Raw genomic sequence first — 24606 nt, 5'->3', positions numbered from 1 at the left:
TTTCTTGCCCCTGTATGCTCTTGGACAATGAAGACAACTGTCTCCTCACCCTTTCCAGCTCTGCTCCCATGATCCCTGCTTGCCTCTGCTTCTCCTCTCTCAAATGGAACATCGCCCTCTTCTGTTCATTTACGAAAAACTGCTGCCACCGTTCAAACAGGACATTAATTTGACACACACAGTCCTTTTCTTGTTTCTCTGAGTGCAGCATTATTTCTTCACATACTTCCAATTCCTCTACCGCCTCCTTTCTCAGTTCCTTCAAATACTTTAAATTTGATTCAGTTTCTTTCTTCAACTCCTCCACTGTCTCCAATGTATGATTTTTATGCTCATTTATTTCACAAATAGAAAAAAGTGCTTGGTCGTCCTCTCTGCAAAACATTGGGGCAACATCTAAATGCCCAGCAGACGCCTTATTACTTTGAAGTTCAGTTTTCTGCTCCTCACGATATGAAATGCACAAACTTTTTAAACCAAAATTAATCCCTATATTTTCCTTAGACGACCTCCTCATGCAAAGTGGGCACTTCCTTGTTTCCTTTTGCTCCCAATAGTCCTTTAGACAACTGCAACAAAAATTATGGTGGCAACTCAGAGATACAGGATCCTTGAAAGTTTCCAAACAAATCGCACATGTTAAAAAGTCTTCAAATGCAGCAGACGTCATGTTGGTTTTAGTACAAATAAAATCTTGCCAAAATAGCTTTAATTTCAGACTAACTTAATTTTAGTTTTAGCATTGAACTCTGGTCATGCACTTCTGTTCGTCCTCGGTTCCTCCTTTGAAGTGCCTGAATACTTTTGTTTTCTCAAACACACCCAGTTCACCCAGTTAAATAAAAGTGAATAAATGTCCAATGATTCACTGGTTTATGGTTTTTGTTGTCACTTCCGAGCTATATTTTATCAAGCTAAAGTTCAAAGTTCACTTCAAAATTTGTTAGTGTACAAACCTAATGGCTGCGGTTACATGTGGACTCAAAATAAGATTATTATCAGATTTTTTGAGTTACAATATTATTAAAATGACCCAGTTTCATTCTGGTCATGGTCCTTTTGATTACTCACATCAGATTTTGCAGTTTGTATGTCATTTAAATAATCATAAAAGGTCCAAAAATTTGATAATAATCAGATTTTGGCGTGCATGTACGTTATTTGATATCACTGGTCTTAGAATCCCTTAATATAAGTGTGTATGTTTTATTAACTTATTTTATGATATATTTATACATAAAATCTGAATATTTGCCCCTCTTTTGACACCACGCTTTCACTGCTATTAGTTTTATTGTTTGTTCTTTGTTATTAAGAACTATTCTCCTGTTGTACTTTGTGAACTTCTGTGTCCTTGTGGATCATTAAAGTTCAAATTGCACCTTTATGAACTTTTAAATGAAATACATTTTTATTTCTCTTTTTCAGACAAACAGAACTGGAGGCCCTGGGCTCGTCCCTGCAGCTGTACAGAAACGGACACTCGGCTTTGATCAGATGGATCGAAGAAACAACAGAAAGACAAGAAAACACACAACCAGGACAGACTGACAGCAAAGCCCTGTCTGAACAACTGGCCCAGCAGACGGTGAGAGCTTCACCGTGTGTTATTATACAAGCATGTGTCCTCATCATAAAGAAAATAAATTAAGATATCAAAGACTCTATCACTAGACATTTAAATTTGAGGCTTTGAAAGAGGACTATGGGCATTTTCTGGTGGAGGATCTGCCAGGTGCTAGTCCAGGGAAATGTTATTGTTTTGCCTGGAATGTTCCATAGTATAGCATTAAGCTTCTAACAAGTAGTTGACCCTACCAGACTAGAAGTTACTGGTCAGAGCTTAAAATAAAAGTCAATTTTCAAGATATTTTTCTAGCAATGTAATGCAACACGCAATCAAATAAATGTAAGACATATGTTTAATGCCATACTCTGGATCATGGCAAGAAAACCGTAACATTTACATGGAAACCAGCAGGTACAACCCTCCATCAAGTTGCATAGTGCCCCTTTGTCCATGATACTCTAGATGTCTACCCTACATTTCATTGAATGACGCTCCCCTTTCACCCCCTTTTCATGTTTAAATGCGTTCTGTCCCATGACACCTACAGCCTTTAGTAGCACATAGTGTCTTCTATAGTATAACAACAAATTAACCCCATTTTTCTCCTTTAGGCCTTAGTAGCTGAAATAGAAAAGAATCAGACCAAACTGGACGAATGTCAAACTCACTCAAAACAGTACTGTACAGCTGTGAAGGTGAGATTGTTACTATTGTCTTCATCATTGGAAGTTGTCTTTTTTTTATGTTTTTCATGGTCTAACGTTTTAAAAAATACTTTTGCAGGATTATGAGCTGCAGCTAATGACGTACAGAGCCTTTGTGGAGTCCACTCACAAATCATCCATTAAAAGGAGGAGGCTGCACTCTTCTTCTGACGCCATCACTCAGGAGGTAAACATCACACTGTATTTTATATGGAGCTAATAAACCCAGGACCCATTAACCTATTCGTGCTGCAATTACCTCACCAAACTATTTCACCGGTTGCATTTTCTATGTCAGTACTCAAGTAGAATGGCGCTTGAATACAAATTTTCAATGTTTGATATTAGTATTCATGGGTTTCAATCACATGACACCTTAAAAGATTAATTAGCTAAGTATTAAACCGTCACAAGTTTTCATCACTCTGAAAACCATGGATCATGAATAGTCATTAGAAATTACACTTAAGGTTTTTTATATATTATTGTTATTTCCTATTACCCCACTTAAATATAGACTTTAATAGACACAATATACATTAAGCATTCTGACTGGTACAAATGTAGGGTGACCAGACATCCCTATTTACCCAGGACAGTCCCAGTTTGGAGTCCTGTGTTCCCGGTCCCGGTAGATTTATTCAAACCATTGATTTGTCACAGTTTTATACAAGAATGTCCCAGGTGTCCCTATTTTGACCATATTTCTAATCCCCGCCGTAAAAGGAGGAATGTATGGTCATTTGTCTAGCTAAAATATAGAAAACTATGCAATATTACACATTCTTTTCACTATTTTATTTACTGTATACAAAGTTTTGAATTTTAAAAATCTGATCATCCATAAAAATGCTAACTGCATTGTAAACAACAGTCGCAATAATTTTCCATAATCATATTTTTTTCTCTGTAAAGCTTGAGTTTTAATTGCTTTGTGTATTCTTTTGTCTGTCTGTAGTTCATGGACTTGCGCACGCGTTACACAGCCTTGGTCACTTTAACCACTCAACATGTGAAGTACATCAGTGATGCCCTCCGGAGGCTGGAAGAAGAAGAGGTGCGAGTTTTTAACCATTTAAAACTGTATTATATTGTTTATATTCATTCATTCATTTATTTTGAGGTTATTTTATGCTATGATTTGTTTTTTGCAGAAAGAGGTGGAGGAGGAGAAGCAGGCCAGAGTGGGACAAGTGTCTGACCTTTTGGGATGGATCAAAGGGCTGCAGGGTCGAGCAGGAGGTCCCAACGCAGAATCCTCTCTCGCTGCTCAACAGGTACGAGATAACGGGTCCGTTTTATTTCAATATCAGGTTATAGTTCAGTGAATTAACTTTGCCGTTTTTGTTCCACTTAGGCTATTGCCGAACAACTCGCCTCTAAAAAGGGTGAAGTTGCTGAAGCCATTCGAAGCACAGAAGTCTTCCTTATGTCTAAACAAGCCAGCAAGTATGTTCATTAGACAGGTCTTATGCATCTTCTTACGTTTAGCTGTAAGATTCTGTGCAATGCCCACAATGCCTGCTGGGAACTCTTCTAAGACATACAGGACAATTAAAATGTATAATACTGTATCTCATCTCCATCCATTTCTCCCCTATGTCTTTCTAGATTATCCCCAGAGGAGCGTGCTGAGGTGGAGACACAGCTTGAGGACCTCAAGGCTACCTACAACCAGCTCTGCACCTCCTCCAACCAACAACTGCAACAACTGGAGCAGCAGCTGGCCAAAGAAGAGGAGAGAAAGGTAAACTGTCCCATGAGAGGTGTTTAGCGAAAGACGGCATTACTGTGGGTCATTATGAAAAATGGTTACCTTGATTTTTGGTCAAAGCTTGCGAGTTAAGTGTGCAATGTGTGTGGGCAGCTCCTTCATGTCCTACAGCATGTTTCATTTTATCACAATTTACTTATTTGATATTTGTGTTATGAGCACCAACCCTTTTCAGACTGGCATTCAGTTACTTTTTAGTTAGTAGTAAGTAGTAACTAGGGCTCAAAAATAATTACTGTCATATTTATAAAGTAGATATTTTTGCAACAGATTTTATCCTAATATTTGAGTAAAAAAATATTTAATACAGGTAATTCCTGAAAACCGTAAGACTCTAGCCTCTAGAATAAATGCATTTTTGGGACTTGACCAATTAAAACTGCTTATTATTTTATTTTAATACTTACTGTAAATTGGGTCCAGACAACACAAAATCTAGTACATATTTTGGATTATATCAAAGTAAGATAAATAGATAAGAATAAAAAGTGTCACAGTTTACTAGATGCCACTGTCTGAACTGGGTTTTAGCATGGTGTGTCCATTTCACATCCACCCTCTAAAATGGCTTGTTCATTAGATGCCTTATCATCACCACCATTATCATCATGTCATTATCATCACAATAAAAACTCATCCACTAAACTGCTAACGTGGCTAATATTTGGCCCTAGGAGTGCCACAGTAGAGCAGTGCTACCATAGTCATGCTAGCAGTTAGCCTAGTCCTGTAGTTTCTAGTTGCCATTTTAGTTTTCAACATCGTATTTACTTTGTATTGTCTTGTGTGTTCTTACATAATGATGCAACTTTGTAAGGATAACACAAGGAGTAGTTTGTATATATTTATATTAAGCAGTATACATTATTATATGCATGTTTTTGCCATTTTGCTTCAAATATATAGTGTCAAAATATTTTTGGGCAATACAAAGCAGAGTGCTCATAATGTATATTTTCTATATTGAATTTATACATTCTTTGCAGTTCATTTTTTTCACTGAATTTGTGGGGGGAAAAAAGTCAACATTCACATTTTATATTTAGTTTCATTGCATCACATATGAAAGCCAATGAAGTCTAAAACAATGAAGCATATTGACTATCCATTAAGTATATATTATTATGATATTAAAACGTCGTAAAATGTTTTAGAAAACTTGAATCTTGGTGCACCAAAGGCCAGCTATGCAAAACCTCACCATTTGAGCATGTTGTGTCCAGATCACGAAAACTATGCGTGTTATGTGTGTGAAATGTTTGTTTTTTTCTAATGCATTTAATGTGTGTGACACTTTAAACCAGCATTCTGCTTGAAAATCACTAACAGCTGACAGAAGACGCCATTCTCTGAGCCAGAAGTGGAAAGAAAGGCAGAAGATAGTGGTCGTGTGCAGTCTATTGACAAGTATTGACAAATACAAATAAAATTGTATATTAATTTACTTTAGTTAGTTAAAATAGACAGGTTTAATATAGGGTTAGTAGAGTGGAGAGTGGCATGCCCAGTGCTAACAACCAGCTTCTCACCTGTCGCTCGAGCCCAAATATGTGTTGCCATGGAAACGGTCCTGTACGGTAAGTGCTGCTTGCTTTTTCTTACCGTTAACTTTTTGGTTTTTTCTACAAGTTTAGAGCAGTTCTTTACCTTTTGGCTTTTTGTGTTTTTCAATTTTACAAGTGCATCTGAAAACTGGGAAGGTTTATTGCATTAAATTGTGGCAATTATTTCACAATATCCCTCTTTTTAGATGCACTTAAATTAATTTGTGTGCTTTTACTGCTTTGTTGCATGCTTATATTTGTTGTGGTAAGTACTCTAGAGTCTAAATGAACTTTTAGATTTAACATTTGACAGTTTGTAATTTTATTTGAAAATAAAAATGTGAAAAATTTTATTTGACATAAAATTTAAGACAATTTTATGTTTTGTATATCATGTAATTTTGCATGTGATTTTATTAGATACTTGAGGATAGAAGTATTTTTCCAAGTGTAAATGAGTGGTGGACAACTTAAAGAGTGGGGAATTTAAACAAAGAACAACTCTCATTTGCTTTAATTTGCTATTCGAACTGGATATATACCAGTACTGACAATAACTGTTCTAAAAAGCTTGCCTACCCAAAAGTATCTCTGGAATCACATAAGACCTGATTATCCCTTAATTTTGGCTGTGGATTTTGTTTCTTTTCTTTCTATTTAGATTGTGGTGTTCTTGTAGTTTTATTTAGTTTTTGTAACATCTGATTAACTCCAAATAAATGTTACCCAAAATTCTAGCTTACTTTTTACTTTTTCTTTCTCTCCTAGACTTATCCTGTCATTGCTGGAGTGATTGACCTGGGGACAGTGGAGACTTTCCCTGTGTTTCGAGCAGCCCAGCGTGGACTCATCGACCAGGACACGTGCTTGGTTCTCTTGGAGGCCCAGCTAGTTTGGGGTGGCCTTCTCGAACCTCAGTCAAGTTTCCCAGTTTCACTTGACCAGGGAGAAGATACCGGACTTGTAAACAGACACATGCAACAGTGCCTTTCTGAGCTCAACAGCGCCCTCTGTCTTGTGGGAAAGAAAGTGCAACCAATTGTAAAGTCAGTTGTTAAAGCAATTGAAAGTGCCTTAATCAGAGAGGAGCTTGGTCTTCACATACTAGCATTGCAATTGAATTCTGGTGGGCTTATAGATTCAAATGACACTAGGATAAGTATTGAACAAGCAGAAGACATGAAAATCTTAACTCCAAATCTTGTTAGAAAATTACACTCGGTGTCAAACGCGAAAGAGCTAATTGACCCAAATACCGCTGAGAAATTAAGTCTATCAGATCTTCAACAACGCTGCATTATTGATGAAGAGTCTGGATTTTTATTGCTACCTGTTAAACAGCAAGCCGGAGGTACCGTTTGCTTGCGTTCTGGAAGAAAAGTGGGAATTTTCAGAGCTGTCCAAGAAGGATTGATAGACCGAAAAGTTACTATCCGACTTCTAGAGACACAGCTTTTTGCAGGAGGTATTGCTGATCCACGCTCCGGCCATAGACTCACCATTGAAGAGGCTGTACGCCACGGGCTAATGGACCAGGATCTAGCTTGTGCCATGTTAGCAAGACAGCTGCAACATGGCGGGATCCTTGACCCGTTCTGTGATGGGGAACGCTTGGATTTGGAAGAAGGCATTCGTAGGGACTTGCTTTCTCCTCATCTCGCGCTATTGGTCCTTGAGTCACTTTGGTCTTATATGGGAATGCTATGGCCAAAATCTGGTGAAATCCTACCCATAGCTGAAGCCCTACAACAAGGAGTAATATCAGGGGAGCTAGCGAAAAACATGCTAAGTCAGCGACATGCCGTAGGAGCCTTGTACAACCCAGAATCATTGCAAGTACTACCTTTCAATGATACAGCAAAGGAAACTCTCGGCCCAAATATTGTCAGTATACTTCAAGACACATATATTCCAGATATTATTCCCAACACAAACCAATCTCTTTCTCCATCACGGTTGAGCTGGAATTCTACAAGTTCCTCTACACCTCCGTCTTCTCCTTTGGTGTCATCTTTCCCTAGTCCACCTGTGTGGGACATCCAATCTGTAAATTCCCAAGATCCAGAGGAGGAAGCTAAGCAAAAGCTACTATTTCACATAATGACACATAGCTACATGGATGCACACACAGGGGGACGCTTGGTTTTGCTGGATACAGAGTTACTGGAGTTCGTTGCAGCTTTTGACCAATGTTCTGAAGATGAAAAGCAGCTTGTAGGAACTGAAATTGTTGGTGTGCCAAGTCAAGAAGATGTAGAAAAAGATGGAACTAAAATTGTTGAAATGCATGAAGCTATTCAAAGACAAGCAAAATTGAAAGTTGACAAAGTTATCAAACAATCTGGCGAGATTGTGAGACTACAAGAAATACAAAATGATAAACAAACTAAAATAAACATAAGTCAAGTGGATGAAAATGTAGATAAGAATAAAAACCTTAAAAATCAAACTGAGGAAACTGGACATTTTGAAGGTTTCTCAACATTGGTTAATAAAGAAATCCCTAATGCCACTACTTTCCCTTCACAGTCAGAAACAGCTGATTTGTTCAACGTAGAAAGTAAAAAAGATCTTGATCCTGCTCAGATGGACAAAATTGTGCCCCAAATAGCTATTGAAGGTGATAGCTTGAAGCCCATAGAGCAGACTGAGGAGGAGTTGGAAATTTCTCGACTGGTTGCAGAGCTTAAACAAGGAGGTCTGAAAACTCCAGAAGGGGACCGACTACTCCCAGATGAGGCTGTAGCTCAGGGCATCCTCCCCGGCCATACTGCGGTCAAGTTAATGTCTCAAGCTGGTTTATTTGGAGGTTTTGTTGACGCTAGCACTGGAGAGTCATTAAATTTGGACGATTTGATGCAAGAAGGTCTAGAAGGCGAAGATCTCATGTGGAGTATACTAAAATCTGACAAAACGCTTGCTGGGGTTGTTGATGCTAAAAAGGGTAAGATTTTGGGAGTAACTGAAGCTGCTAAAGAAGGGCTGATTGATAAAAATACTTGCAATAGACTTTTGGAAGCACAAGTTGTGTCTGGGGGCATTGTAGACCTCCGCCGGGACAAAAAAGTGTCAGTGACATTAGCATCCAATATGGGACTAATTGAGGAGGAGCAAAGAGAGCCATTAATTGCTTTGGAGAAGGCTTACAAAGGCAAAAATACTGATCCCAAAATTGCTATGACTAAAGCTACATTACAGCTACAAACTGAAGGGATAGTTGACCCAGAGTTGAAATGTCCCTTACCGTTGGAGAGAGCATTACAAAAAGGACTTATCAAACAGGAAGATGCCTATAAGGTTTTGGCTAAGCAGGTTGCAGAAGGTGGAATAATCCATCATGAATCTGGACTGAGGTTGTCAGTTTCGGATGCAGTTGACCGAGGACTTGTTGACCGATCTCTTGCCCCAGGTCTAGAGGAGCTGGTATGGGTCTACCAAGGCAGAATACCAAACCAAGAAGCTATGGTTTTGCAAGCATCTACAGGCACCATTTTGGATCCAAGCACAGGAGAAAAGCTAACTTTGACCAAGGCAGTTTCTAAAGGTCTGATAGATGAAGTAACTGCCAGTAATGCCATGACATCTTCTGCTGTAACACAAGGAGTTATTGACCCACAAACCGCTTGTGTTGTGCCTTACTCTGATCTTGCAAACCAGGGTAAGATAGATATTGAAACTGGAAAGCGCTTCCTAGAAATTAAACCATTTAAAGGTATTCAAGATGAGAAAACTGGTGTAATTATGACATTTCCTCAAGCTATTTCATCTAAAAAGGTTGACCCCATCCCAGCTATGAGAATTCTGCAAAGCCAAGCAGACAGTGGAGGTATTATAGACATCACAACTGGAGATAGAGTTAGTTTAGTTGAAGCGATTGGCAAAGGTTTAGTGCAAGAAGATATGGCAAAAACAATAGCCACCAATCAACTAAAGGAAGATTGCTTAGTTGATCCTGCTACAGGACAAAAAGTGTCTAACCTTAGTGACGCTATTGCTAAAGGACTCTTATCCAAAGAAACTGCTCAAGGTGATATTGAAAAAATGCCATCTACAGAAAGAGAAAGCTTGGGTGATAGCTCAACTCCTATCGCTTCTTCTGGTAGTGAACACAGCCCAGCAATTACATTATCAATATGCAGTGCAGACAGCATTGAAACTTGGTCGGACTCAAATACTGACTCAAGATCCTTGCTTTACGAGAGTAGTTTGGTGGTCGCACAAGACAAAAAAATATCTAGTGGGTCCGAACAGTCAGCAGAAGAAATTGTGCAAGTGGAGCCTGATAAGTCATTGGATATCCTCTCAAAGTTTGCTGAAAATGTTGAGAAAAAGATCCAAAAGGCTATTGCAGAAATTGTCCCACAGAAAGATGATGTAATTTTAGAAGGAAAGGCTACAGTGATGCCTACATTGAAAACTGATGATAAAGAAACTGACATTGTTGGAGAACATTTACAAGATAGTTTGGCAAAAGAAACCATGGACAAGTCACAAGTTGAAATTGGTTATAAAGAGCATGATGAGTCTAACCATGGTGATAAAAAGCCATCAGTGGAAAGCCCATTTGAGCTTAGGGATCTGTTCGAGTAGAGGAGGGTGAAATAGATGACGATATAATTAAACCTGTTAGTGAAAGTCCAATTGTTGCAAAACTTGAAAAAGATACAATTGAGAAAGAATTGGAAGAAATTGACTCTCTACAAATTAAAGCCCAAGTTTATTCCAAAATGTCCGAGCTCAAAAGCACTGATGGGGTGGAGAAATCAGTCAAAGAAGACAATGCCGTTTTAACACCGGATAAAGAAAGTGCTGAGGGACTGGTAGTAATTGTTCAAGCTTCTGACCAAGTTCTGCCAACACCATCGTCTGAAAATATGGACACAGTGAAGAGGGATCGTGGCAGACAGGATCGATATTTCAAACCAAGCTAAAGACGCCAAACAAAAACCTCTCGAACTTAGGAAAGATGTGGTTGAGAATAACTCAGAAAACAGAGTTGTCAAACCTTTAGAAACTCAAGACAGAACTGAAATTGTTGAAAAAATGCTGCCCATGTTGTCTAAAGATAATGATATTACTAACATAATGGAAACGGCAACTGTAGACAACAAGGACATTTCAGAACCAGCAAAGGAAAGCGACAAAGATATTACAAAACCTAAGAAGGAGACTATGCCTATCGAAGAAAAAGAAGCTACAACAACCCAAGCAGAGAAATATCTTGTCCATGTGTCCAATGATACGAACAACATTATTATTGAAGAGGATAAAAGTCCAACTAAAAGTGAGGAGATGCAGACAAAAACAGATATTCAAGTTGAAAATAAAATTGACATCAAAACATCAAAACCTGTTGAAAATCTAGACAAAGTAAGCCCTCAATGTGAGCAAGAGATTGCTAAAGCTGAGAAAGATGCTATAACTATCAAAAAAGATTTAACAACACAAGTAGAGACATGTCCTGACAGTGTGGCTCCTATATCTAAAGATGAAGAAAAGATGGCTGTTGAAAAAAGGAAAATGGCAAGTAAGAGTAAGAAGGTGCATACTGAGGCAAAAACTGGCGTTGAGGTGGAAAATAAAGGAGTTATCGAAGAATCAAAACTGGTAGAAATTCTGGAAAGTCCTGTCTGTGAGATGACTGATCAGATTGTGAACACTAAAGATATTGCCACAAAAAGGTTGACAACTGACAAAAGCTTTTCAAAAGTGGTCAAGGAAACTAAAGAGGCAAAAGATACAGGAACTGAAGTTGAAGGTGGCATTGGTGAAGCAAGAGATGACAAGGCAAAGAAAACTAAAGAAAAAATCGCAGCAGAAATCAAGCCATCTAAGCAGAAAATAACTTTTACTCCTACGACTACTTCTACTTCTCAATCAGAACTAGGTGCACATACAGTAAATGATGCATCTGCAGTGAAAAATGCATCTGCAGTGAATGATGCATCTGCAGTAAACGATGCATCTATAGTTGCAAAACCAGCTAAAGAAAGTACAAAGAAAAATGGACAAGCAAAACAGGTGAAAAAGATGAAACCAGCAGAAACGGTAAAACCTATACAAATTGATATAAATCCATCTGAAACAATGCAACATGTTACAGCTACAGAAAGCAAAACTGTTTCAAAATTGGAAAAAGAAAGTAAAGAGAAAATTGAAGAAATTGTGGCTTCAACAGACAAGGACAAAGATGTCATCATAGCTATACCATCTTTGCAAATTCCAACCAAAATGTCCTCTGAAGCTGAGTTATCTAAACAAGTTATGGCTGCTCCATCTAAAGATATGGACATCAAAAGTAAGAAAAAGCGAAGGCACAAGAAGGCCAGAGGTAATGTGGCAGATGGTTTAGAGGAGCAACCTGGCTTCAAATCTGAAGAAGCCAAACTGGAATCAAAAACTGAAAAATGCCCTGAGGTTGTACAGTCATCTGCTACTGTCCCACTTGTAAATGAATTTGAGAAAACTAAAATTAATGATGAAATATCTTCCTCAGAGGAGATTCAAATGATAGAGGTTGAAAATGGCACTGAAATGGTCAAAGAATCTCCAGTTTTACAATCAGTGGAAAAAACAGATGCAAGAAAGCAAGGAAGAAAGGAGATGAAGAAAGTTGAGAAGACTGATGCCAATGATAAATCTAAAAATGTAGTAGAACTCCAAGAGGATGAAATTAAGACAGAGGAAGGAATGTTACCTCAAAAATCAACTTTGCCCGAGAACGAAAAAGCAGCATTGGTCATGAAAGCCAAAGAGAGTATTTTGAAAAAGGTTTTTGAGAAAGGAGTGAGTGAGAAACAAGCTGCAAAGGAATTGCAAGCCTTACGAAAAGAGGTGGGCAAGAAAGATGGACATAGTGAAATAGTTAAGCCAAAAGATGAGAGTGTGGGATCAGACAAGACACAAAAAGATATAAATAAGAAAGAAAAGGGTCAGTTAACAACACAGACCCAAGGTGGCGATGTACAAGGAAGTAATGGTCAAATGGATAAAATGGTTAAAACCAAAGAAGTGGAATCAAGTAATGTTGAAAATGTATCTCCCGCACCATTAAAAGACGTGTCTGAAATTCAACAAGTCAAAGAAACCCAGCCAAAGAAACAACATAAGAAGCATAAAAAGGCAAAAACTGTAATGGACAGCACTCTTATCAGTGCAGAGAAGCCATGTGAAGCAAATGTGATTTCTGAAGATACTTTAAAGCCAAAACGGCAGGATATTGTTGACACTCAAAATGCAAATATTAGTTTGCCAGAAAGTAAAATTGAAGACCAAAAAGTGTCAGATTCAACTGAATCAGCGGAATATAGTATTGGGTTAACAAAAGCCTCACCAGAGCTGTCACCTGACCTCCTAAATACTAGAGATTTCAGCCAGACTGATCCAGATGGAAATAAATCAGACATTCACATTCAGTCTGTAACTGAAACTAAGGAAATGGAGAAAATTGCAGAGAAAGACAAAAAGATGGAGGATGAATTTCAAACAGTAAATCTGCCAGAAAGTAAAGTTATTGAAGAACAAAAAGTGGATACAGGAGAAGTTTTGGAAATTATTTCAACAGAATTATTCCAAAATGTCAAGTCTGATAAAGAAACCAAGCCTTTGAATGAGGAGATTAAAATAACAGAGGGTGCCATTTTGAAAAACCAAGCTACAACTTCTAAAACTGGCAAGGTAAGTTAAGCAAGTATAGTTAAATTTAAATAGCTATTACATAATTTTAAAATACATATTATTGTTACATTGTTTTGTATTGCGATTTGCAGTCCTCATTGAAGAAGCAGGAGTGTTTGGAGCTGGATCAGCAGATAGTGGCACTAGTCTCCATGGTCAGACATATTGAAGTCCAGCTGAAACAACAGCAGCAGCAGTCTGTGGGTCGCAGTCTTATAGCCCTGAATGACATCGTACAACAAACAGAGGTGAGAGTGACATATTTTCACCAGTTTTATCTCAAAGGGGAGAGCTAAATAAGTTCATATAGTAAATAATGGTTCATTCAGTTTCAAAAACTATTTCTTGCTATTTTAATTTATACTTTTTTATGATATATTTTCAAAATGATTTAATATGTGTCTTTTGGTCAGTTGAATAACCTGTTTGTTATGGTCATATAAAATGGAAGACATTGTTTGATTGGGTTTTAAAGAGAGGACATTATGTAAAATAGTTTCTTTTTACCATGTCAAAATGTTCCCTCATCAAAAACATGTCTGAAGAGGTTTTAGATGTCATCCACGCATGTTTGAATATTTTAGCGATCTCCCCCAGGCCCCACTTGAACCCTTCTTACGGTTAGCTGTAAGATTATGTGCAATGCTTAATCCACAAGCCTACAGCCTTGCTCCCACATGACAGTTCTCCATACATATGCAAAAATCTGATGCAAAACTGTACATGGCAACTTGACAATTCTGATGCGATGTGCTGTAGTTTAATTCGTGGGATGCACGCTGATTGTGTTGTGATAGTGCTGTGAAGGGGGAGTGAGTTAACACGGGGAGCAAAGGTAGGGGAGACTCAGACCATAAAAACGAAATTAAAACTTACTTCTTGACTACATGTCAATACGTTGTTGTTAGCAAATATATATTTTCCAAACAATAAAAGATAGAATGGGGATCTAAATATTTGCTCACTGTTAATACCCCATAAAAGTTAAATACCCCCACTTTAACAAATGAACAATCTTTCAGAACACAAAAGAATTGTCTACATTTTTCATTATACATATATTAACATAAAAAGGCAGATCTCGCTGAAAAGGGAATAAGAAGTTAAAATACTCATTTATTCCCACCCTTGATTAGCTGATTAGTCTCTAAATATATTAAATCTCTTTTGTTTTTGTTTTGTAATCCTTAGGCATTGGACCTTGAACTGCGAGATTTAGAGCCTCAAATCCACAAACAGCTGGAGGCTTCAGAACACTTCCTGAACCCCAAACCAGAGGATGTACCTCCTCAGCTCCTATTGGCTCTGGAGAAAGATGAGCGTAGCTTGTCCCGGGGTTACGAGGCGGCAAAGAGTCTGTCTGAGGAGATACTGAAGAGTCTAAAGGAGCAGAGAGACTCAAACAAGGTTAGTTTCAACCTTACTCCTGAATTTATTTAATTTTTTTCATTTCATTATTTTTATTTATTTTCTTTATCCCCAGGAGGCAGTAGCGGCTGAGCTTTCATCTCTGGAAGGGCAGGCAGAGGTTCTACTCTCATGGCTCAGAGAAACTGAGGCCAAAATGAGTGAAGAGATGAACAGGACAGAGGAGCGGGAGGGGGCAGGGGACAGTCCTCTAACACAGCAGCTACAACTCTGTAAAGTAAGTTAACATTATAATATATTTATGGGTTTTATTTTTGCAATAAGTCTGCAAGAGTCATAATCGAATCTACCACAAACATGTTCCACAGCACATGGGATTCATATTTCAGTCTTTTCTCAAATCCTCCTGGATCTGTTTCAAATGTAAATTGTGAGCTCAATATTGATTTTAAACTGAAGTCATTAATCTAAATGCATAACTTATAAATAGTGCAATTTTTTTTCATTTTGCAAATTAATTCTGCCTGAGGTTCCATGGTAAAATGCTATTGTTTTCTTCAGCCTTTATTGTCCTTTATGGTTCAGGTTTTGTCATATGTCTAATTATTTACAATAATACATTTTCTTTGTATTACGTTTTTTTTTGGTTTTTTTTTGTTTTTTAATATTATACAAATTTTGAAATTCTTGTCCCTTTTTGTTTACCCCATAGAATCTCCAGGACGCCCTAACCTCCCGCTCCACTGATGTGAACGATGTAGCGTTCAGCATCCAGGTGTTTATCTCAGAACGTGCGCAAGATCTGAGCCCGGAGCAGAGCAGGAGGGTCCTGAGACAGCTCCAGCAGCTTCAGGGGGCTTATCACCAGGCAACAGGCCACGCCCACGCCTGGTCCACAGCATTGTCTGCTCAGAGGGAGAGAGAGGAGGAGAGGAGACGCAGAGAGGAGAGAAGCAAAGAGGAGGAGAAGAACAGAAAGAGTGCAAAAGAGAGAGAGGTTTGGATTAACAGGAATGGGTCCATGAGGTGCTACTGCTGTGCTACTGCATCAGCTAGACATGCTTTGTATTCAACAGCTTATTGCCACCATGCTTTCCTAGTTTGTCATGCCATTGTTGCCTTGTCAATATGAATTGGAAAACTATTCTCATCACCATCAAACTTTACTCCATTTTTAAGTTATTATACCTACAAGTTTAACAAAACCTAACCTGGGATGCTATTAGTTGTCATATACTGAGTACACAAGGACAGGTCTATGTAAGGTATTAATCTAAATTTATACAAATGCTACTATTAATATTATGAATAAAATAATCCATCAAAAATATCATGTTCAAATTAACTTAGAGACACTTTATACTGTTTTTGTAGATGACCACTTTAATGCATGCTATTCACTTTGATCACATTCTAAGAGAGCAATCATGCGTCATTTAAAGGGCCTGCCTATGTTAAACACATTTTTTATCTGTGTTATGATTCTGTTTCCTCATCACAAAGATACATGGAGTTATGCTTTGTTTCATTCACACGTTTAGCACACAAATTCTGCATATTTTCACTCTGTTCCACCTTGTGATGTCATCAAGTGGTAATACAGGAAGCCCCTCATTGTTTTTGTTTTTAGTTTTTAAACTCGATACACCTTCACTACAATCATGTGAATATTTTGCATCTCTGAAATTTCCAAACTTTGAAGCCACAGCTATTTTTTTTTAGCTTTGTTGAAACATCTTCACTTTCCGGTGTTATTCTAGTGCATTGCAGCATAAAGCAGTTCCATTTAGGCTGCAAACAGGTGCTAACTTTAAAACCACCACCAAATGACATCATGAGGTGGAACAGAGCATTTTCAGGTTTGGAGATATAGACAGCCCAATAATGCAGGATTAGTCAAACATGTGTGAATGAAACAAAACACAACTCTGGATATGTTTTTGAGAAGGTAACAACATTTTAATAACAAGGCTAAAAGCTCAGAGGAGTCAGTTTTGCGTAATATAAGACCATGTCTATTGATTTCAACTGTTCATCTTCATTATCATGTCATCATACACAAGAAAGTTCCATACAAAATTAAATAATAAATATTACCCATACCTGCTTTAGAACCATCACCCTTCTCACAAAATGTCTTGCCACAAATTTGCCTTTTGCATGTAATTTAACATTGTGTGCTTTTAACCTGTTTGCCTTGCTCTTCCAGATGCTCCTGACTGAAAATCACTTGTCACCGCAATGGAAAACAGATAGGGACTATTATAGATCAAATACTTTTGAAGCTAGATTCTTGTCTCACCTGAATTCATTTTAAAGGGGAATTGTTTGATCTGTCTTTGTATTGCTTGTGCCAATCTGTTGCTGTTTGTATGTAATATTATCTGTGTGTAAAATGTGTGAACGTGGACACAACATGCTCAAAACAAAAAGTGCACTGCAAATATTTGTGTTGAAGCTGCAAAAGGGCAATTCATTTTCAAAAATCTAAACATATTGTTGTAAGAACTCACAATTTATTTTCTTAAATATTTCATCCTTATTTATTTTTTGTCAGGTGGTGCAGCAGCAGAAAGCCGAGTGCTCTCAGAAACTGGAGGGTATTGCGATGTACTTGGCTGGAGCAGCGAGTCTTTTGGCCAGTCACGTGACCGGAGGACAGTCTGGAGATGTGAACGCATTACAGGAGAAGCAGAGGAAGCTAAAGGTATATTATCCCTCTTATTTGTCACATGATGTCTGTTCCAAGTTTATCTATCATCTATCTATCCCATCAATCTTCCCAGCATAGATTTATTCTAGCTTTAATTTGTGAACTTATCTCTATGGAAATGTTATTGCTTTGCCTGGAAGGTACAAATGGCATTAAACCTATCTTGCTTTTTTTTAATTTATTTTATTTATTGCTAAAAACTCTTGAGAAGACCTGATTGTCTCTATGAAGTTAAATATGTTTAATTTCAAATTTCAACAGACAAAACATCTCCCTGAAGACTCCAGAAAAGTGTTAAAATATGTTGAAATTTGTCATTTCAGGAAGTACAAAAAGAGCTGCAGTCCAAATCTGAAGGGATAGCAGAGGCCATTCGCTTCAGTGGAGGAACTACTGGCTGAGAAAGGAGAGATAGTTTGAGCCCAGAGGAGAGGGCATAACCTGCAGGGGCGCTAGTGAAGATGAAGGAGCAGTACAGTGCTTTGACAGATACAGCAAATACTTCACTGTCTGAGGTGGACACAGCTATCAGCACCACAGTCCAGCAAAACACACAAAGGGTAAGAGAATAATGGATACCGTGTGTGTCTTTGTGAGTGTGGATGTTTGTGTGTGTTGTATGATTGTGTGACTGTAAAGCACTTAATGTTAAATAAAGAAAAGCTTTATAAATAAAGTTTGATTTTGATAAAGTTTTAAGGTAATGCAAAAAGATGTTACATAAATACTAACTGACCTCTTAAATGTATGCATTTTAGTAGCTAGTTGGAAGCCGTTAAGTGACCCCGTTAAAGTGTTGTCAATAAAATATATTAAGATTTACTTTGTTTGGGTAAAGATTAAATATTTTTTCATTGTAGGCAAAGGCAGAGGAGGAGCTACAAGAGACACAAGGACAGATAGATACACTCCTAAATGAACTGTCCAGCCTCAACCAACTGGGAACTAAAGGAAAAGGTTTTAACGGAACACTGGATAAAGTCGATACTGCACTGTCACCATCAGAGGGCGCTGTGGAGTCACATACAGACATGCTACAGGTTAGAAAGTCGTATTATAAACTACTACTACTATGATCTTACAGCAGTTCTCTCATGTTTTAGCACTTTTCAATTTGACCTGAATGACTGACAATATTTTAAAGATTTCTAGTAATTGCTGCATGTATTTTGTATGAAGATTCTCATTTTGCACAATTATTACTTGCCGTAGACTGTGGAGTAAAGGTCAGCCGTTTCAAAATGCAACCGATGACATTTGGTTTAATGTCAGTTTGAGCATTGTTAATCCCCTCAGGAAGAAGCAATTATCACGGCATATTACATTGGCTGTTTTTATTGTCCAACATTGAATTGGACTGTGGTCCCATATTACACTATTTTCTAATCTATGTTATAATGTTGTTTCTAAGTCATTATTAAGTTGTTTTAGATGAATATTGCAATTTAAAATGTCCAAATTATACCACACAAGCATAAGTCTTTAATGGGAGTGGGTAAAAAATATTATTCACTGATTTCATGACTTTATATTTGAATGCTCATAATATAAACTCTATTACACTTGTCCCTGTCTCTGCCTCAGTGTGAGTTGAAGCAGCTACAGGCTCAGCAGGCCCAGCTGATGCAGGTGTCCCAGTCAGTGCGCTCTCTCCTGGAGCAGCCCGACTCAGCAGTTCCCCCTGAAGAGAAGCGGCGTCTGAGGGCCGCTCTGGACCAGCTACAGGCCCAGCACCAGGAGAGGCTGCACAACTGCCAGGTAAATACATGTATACTTCAGATCATTATAATATGCTTTTAAAAGAGGGTTATTATGAAAAATCGACTTTTTTGAGCTTTCTACCATATTAAAGTGTTCAAAAACATTCCGGAAGAGGTTTTAAATGCCATCCATCCATGTTTCACTTATTTAGATCAACTTTTGCTTTTACTTATGAGAAATGGCTACAAACAACTTTGACCACCTAATAAATTATGGTGATATTAACATGCCCTACTGGACACAGAATTACTTTTATCAGTAACAGAAAACATATTCATATACTATAATAATTTTAACTGATATAACTATTCCTGCTAACTCCATTATCCGGTCTAAACCCAGGACCGCCTGAGGAAGTCCGAGGCCTTGAAGGACGAGCTGACAAAGTTCCTCCAAGAGCACGGGAGCTTGGTGTCGTGGCTGGATCAGTCCGAACAGGAGCTGAGGTCTCTGGGAGAAGGAGAGACTGACGCCCAGGGCCTGAAGGCAAGAATGGAGGAGCACCGAAAGGTATGGAGAAATGAACTGCTTTACCTCATCATTTGTAAGTCTGTAAGCCAGTTGATCACTTTGCTATAATATAATAAATCAAAGACTATGTATTATTAAAGAGGTAATAGAGGGTATTAAGCAAGATTTGGAGCTTTGGACCTGACTTGGTCATTGCTGCAGTCGTCACTCCTACATCATAATGAGAATACCAGGTCTGTGAAAAGGTTGAAAAGGAATCACTTGAAGCATCTGGAGTTTTCATACTGCAGTGAAAACAAATGGCAGTCTGGCCCTTTTCATGTTTAATTGCCCGAGCAGCGATATTTTCCCAGACTCTGTTTCAGTTCTTTTGCCCAAACGAGCTGTGATTTATACAGTCACACATTACAAAGGGGCCACTGGGGTAATTTCACTTGTTAGGAGTCCCTTGGGACCGCATTAGGGACTTACATATGTTTTCTTCAACTTGTTTCTCAGTCAATTTGATACAGATCATTACACTGTAGGCTGTAACTGTAAATCTCATGATCAACTAGAGCTAGGGAAGAAAATGTAGTGATTTAAAAAAAAAAATTTTCATAGTTTTGCGTACATTTTTATCAATATGTAGAAAAACACAGAATTATGGCAAGCCAAGTTTGTATAGCTCCGTTTGTACACAATTTGTACACAAAGTAATGTAATTCAATATGCTTTACAGATTAAGAAAGACATTAAAGTCCTAATACAAACAAATAAAACATACAAGACAACATCCCTCGAGGTGTGTTTTGATTTATTTGCACATGTTTGAGTAATTGTGGGTTATTAGTCTGTCTGCATTTCCAAAGCTCAAAATGTTCCACCTTGTGATGTCATGTGGTGGTATCTTTTATGTTTAGTTCAGTAGAAATTGCTATTCCATGGCTGAAATCATCCAAATAGGTGTATGGAGTTTAGAAATACAGAGCAGCACTTCTTGTATTACCACATGTCATCACAAGGTAGAAAATAAATTACTCAAAAAGACCAGGTAATTTAAAATGCACTGGCCCCATCACTTTATACAGTTATAAGGGCGTATAGACCTTAAAGCATATGTTCACATAACTGCATGTTACACATCCCAGTTTTAAACATGCAATAATGATACAATAGTCAAAATAAAATAGTTATCACTGGTAAGTCATTTCAAAATCTCAACACAGATGAACAAAGTCTCATAGTTACAAAAGAAGATATATAGATAAAAGATATATATATATATATATATATATATATATATTATATATATATATATATATATATATATATATATATATATATATATACATATATACACATTTATTTCAATAATAATGGTGATAATGTCACTTTTAACATTCCTTGCCCTTACTTTCAAACTAACATGTAAATAATCTATCTTGACAGCTGTCAGAGGATGTCATATGCCACAAAGCAGACCTGCGTTTCGTGTCCATTTCGGGTCAGAAGGTTCTGGACTCGGCGCAGGGGGCTCTGGAGCAGGTGGGAGGATCGGATCCCGCTATGGACAGCACCAAACAACTGGTCACAGACAAACTACATGATGTTAACCACAGATACACTGCACTGCATACTAAGGTAGGTATTCTGGAAAAGAGATTTAAGTTTTGATTATAGCTGTGGTGAAGCTAGTCTTTATATATTGGTTTATTGGTAATACTCAAGAGACCGACGTTTACGTCATTAAAAATGTGAAAGACAGAATAAGCTCACGTTAAATGGTTTGCAGTGGTCCAAAGTTATTCCTCACTTATTTTATGCATTCCGAGCATCCTAATTACTCACTAACATTGGTTTATAAGTGCCCTTTCAGGTCGGACATTAAAGCTAAAATACATAAGAAAAAACCTACTGGCCCAGGAAGTCAGGCTTGTGCGCTATTAGCATGCTAGTTAGCGTTAGTAGGGTTATGATGCCCAAACTCTGCTCTGGCCTATGTCCAAAACCTTCTTTTCTCCATGGAGGTGTCGTTTTGCCTGGAATGTTTCACAGACTGACAAAAATAGCAATCTCCATGGAGACAAGCAGATGGCAGACCCTCCACCAGAAAACTTACATAGGGAAACTTGAAAGGTTTTGTTTTGTTATTGAATCAGCAGTATAAATAATGTATCTTCAATTCAGTAAGTATGTTTTTCTTCCATGTTTTCCCCAAATGTTTCATTATGTTATCAGATTAGATTAGATTATTTTAGATTAGATTTATGGAGTAGAACAGTGACAGCCCTTGGTTCTGGTGGTAACAATTTAGTAATTCATGCTATCATATTTGTAAAAACCCATATTAAACCTGCCCTGTGCTTTTAGTCCACAGAGTTGGGGGCTCGTCTGTCTGGCCTGTTGGAGCGATATCAGCAGTACCAGGATGAGATGGTGTCTTTGCACTCATGGCTCAGCACTCAGGAACAAAACCAAAGCATCACCAAACCTACTAAAGACACAGACCCCCAGAACCTGCAGAACACACTACGACAAGTCCAGGTACGTATTCAATCAGATATACAGCAATCCAGGAGGTGTTAGTGCTCCTGTTTTCCTGTAGGCTTTTGTAGTTCAGAGACTGACCCACACAATTGTTACGATCACAGCAGTGATTGTAATAATTGTGAATTGAAAAGATGATATGTTTTTTCTTCATTTTAACTATAATCTTGCTGTAGTTGTTGCAGGATGAAATGGCAGAGCGCTCTGTCCAACTGGAGAAGGTGAAACGTGCCGGGCGAGATCTGGTGAGCACCGAAGAGTCTCCATCCCTCAGAGCTGTGGACATCCTCTGTGCTGCAGGTAACTATTGGACAAACTGTGTGGTTGTATATAACTTTTCCAGTGATGGGTCCTCCAGTTTCTTGTGTCCATGATTAATTCTTTGCCTGGAATGTTGCACAGTATGATATTAAAATCATCTTGTATTTATTACTTGCATTTAGTAACATGCATTCTTATTGTCAACATTATTGCATCTCTACAGATCTTACCTGTAACTTTCCCTTGTGGTGTTTTAATAGACTTTAATGTCGTAATGTTTAATGCCATACTGTTAAACATACCAGGCAAAACAATAACATCTCTATGGAGGCAAACAAGTGGCAGATTCTCCACCAGAAAAGCTACATAATGCAGGTTTTTATTTTCCTTTGCTAGGGAAACATGTAACACACTACAACATTTATAGCCAAGGTCCGTTCCTGTAAGTGCTTTTACAAACAAATCAAGGTCAGATATATTCTTTAATCATTGGTCCATTGTAGCTTCAAGGGTATAAAGTTTCTCTTTCTGTAAAATACTGTAAATATCTAGTATGTTGTTATGGTAATATAAGAGGTGGATCAACAGTTTTTTTTGTGCAGTTGTTTTCCAAGGGAGGACCCTGTTTTTTGTTGACATGATCTGTATTTATCAGGGAATCTAAATAAAATTGTTTCCACTTGCACATTTTTTTGGTAATTGGCAACTTTTTTCTGACACTTTTTGATGTGAAATCAGCAGACAGCTATCTCAGTGTGTGATTTATCCTCTGTTATCAGCCAGTAGCACATCTGGACATATTGTCATGCTGCTTTTATTAATGTTCATATGTTGATTTACGGACAAAATAGAGAAACACCAGGAGTATTTAGTGTAGGTTAATGCAAATATTTTAAGACCAAAATTATTTTTTTCAATAGAAAGTGAATTTCAACCAGAGCTTGAAGGCAACACTTCTCTCTGATGCTCACTTCCTGTTTGAAGTGAGCATGGACTTAATCATAATTCTATGATTAAATTAGGTATATTGTGTCCTTGTAGATGGTTTAGAGAAGCGTTTTGGCTCTCTGTCCTCCTCTGTATCGGAGCGGGCGGAGCAGCTCCAGACCGCGGTGGCTCAGTCGGTCAGTGTCCAAGAGGGGCTGAAGACTCTGCTGTCCTGGTTAGAAGAGCTCCCCCTGCAGCCAGCACCAGTCCTGCCCACTGCTCAGGCTGTGCAAGAGGCACTGACGCAGAACCAGGTATGTCTGTGAATACAATGATCCAGTGAGTTTAATCAAACACTTAAAAGGGCACTTTAAAGGGCCTTTGTTACATTATGTATAACATACAACTGACTTAAGTGGCTAAAAGTAAAAGTGTAATGAAAATAAATCTACCTATATTTGGCTAGTGATGTCAAATCCTGATGCTATTAGTTTTAAGCTCTGTAGCTATATGGACTAATCTAAAAGTCTGAAAATGGCTTATCTAAAATATCTTACTCTACAGAAACTTCGTCAGGAGTTGCTCTCAAGGCAGGGAAGTGTTGATGCCACTCGAGATGCCGTATCCAGACTTCTGCAGAGCTCAGATGCCTCCACTGCCTCTGGTTTGAAGAGCCCCCTGGACCAGCTCACACAGAGGTTCACCAAAGCCCAGGCGTTTCAAACGGAGAGGGAGGCTGAGCTCAAAGCACTGCTGCCCCGACTGGAAAACTATGAGCGTTTGGGCACGGACCTCCGGGTGTTCACCCAGAGCAGACTGAAAGCCCTCAGCCCTGTGGGACAACCAGACCGCAGCGTGGAGGACTACAGGCAGACCATCGAGGTGAGATAACATGTGAACAAATAAAATATACTGATGAAAGTCAGGCAATATTTATTTTATTAGAATATATCTTTGTTTCACAATAAACAAAACCCACAAAAACACTTTTAGACAAGTAAACATTTAAACAGTTGTAGACATACAAACAAAAACTCAATCTCTACTTCATTCACCAAATGTACCCTCCCCAACATCTCCTCACAGGCAACACGCTCCACATGAATATTTAGATTTTTAAATACATTCGCCCTGTAATAATCTTCTTTTTTGCAATACATTGGAAATGTGTAAAACATGCTGCCTGTTGTGATTGAAGTTCAAGGGTTAGCACAAAAATGAAATATACTGTATCAATTGCAAATGGAATATATCACCTTCTTTACCAGCTCACCGGATATTATATCTGGACATTTTGGGAAAGGAAT

General features: G+C 38.1%; 1 protein-coding gene across 1 annotated transcript in view; it reads left to right on the top strand.

The window, feature by feature from the left end:
- The window catches only part of macf1a (microtubule actin crosslinking factor 1a), a 175159-nt gene that overhangs the window by 60394 nt on the left and 90159 nt on the right, over positions 1 to 24606 (top strand). The window contains 23 exon segments of the mRNA XM_055225486.1: positions 1429 to 1588; positions 2182 to 2265; positions 2354 to 2461; positions 3233 to 3331; positions 3429 to 3551; positions 3632 to 3723; positions 3886 to 4021; positions 6361 to 10178; positions 10482 to 13269; positions 13362 to 13517; positions 14461 to 14676; positions 14753 to 14914; positions 15350 to 15634; positions 17195 to 17344; positions 17674 to 17910; positions 18211 to 18390; positions 18935 to 19108; positions 19454 to 19621; positions 21014 to 21205; positions 21935 to 22108; positions 22288 to 22411; positions 23414 to 23613; positions 23864 to 24181. Of these exon segments, the coding sequence (XP_055081461.1) occupies positions 1429 to 1588; positions 2182 to 2265; positions 2354 to 2461; positions 3233 to 3331; positions 3429 to 3551; positions 3632 to 3723; positions 3886 to 4021; positions 6361 to 10178; positions 10482 to 13269; positions 13362 to 13517; positions 14461 to 14676; positions 14753 to 14914; positions 15350 to 15634; positions 17195 to 17344; positions 17674 to 17910; positions 18211 to 18390; positions 18935 to 19108; positions 19454 to 19621; positions 21014 to 21205; positions 21935 to 22108; positions 22288 to 22411; positions 23414 to 23613; positions 23864 to 24181 (10144 nt within the window).

Source organism: Periophthalmus magnuspinnatus, chromosome 11 (assembly GCF_009829125.3).
Source record: "Periophthalmus magnuspinnatus isolate fPerMag1 chromosome 11, fPerMag1.2.pri, whole genome shotgun sequence".
Classification (NCBI taxonomy): domain Eukaryota; kingdom Metazoa; phylum Chordata; class Actinopteri; order Gobiiformes; family Gobiidae; genus Periophthalmus; species Periophthalmus magnuspinnatus.
Note: the sequence above shows the minus strand (reverse complement) of the source record. Positions and strands in the feature narration are given on the sequence as shown.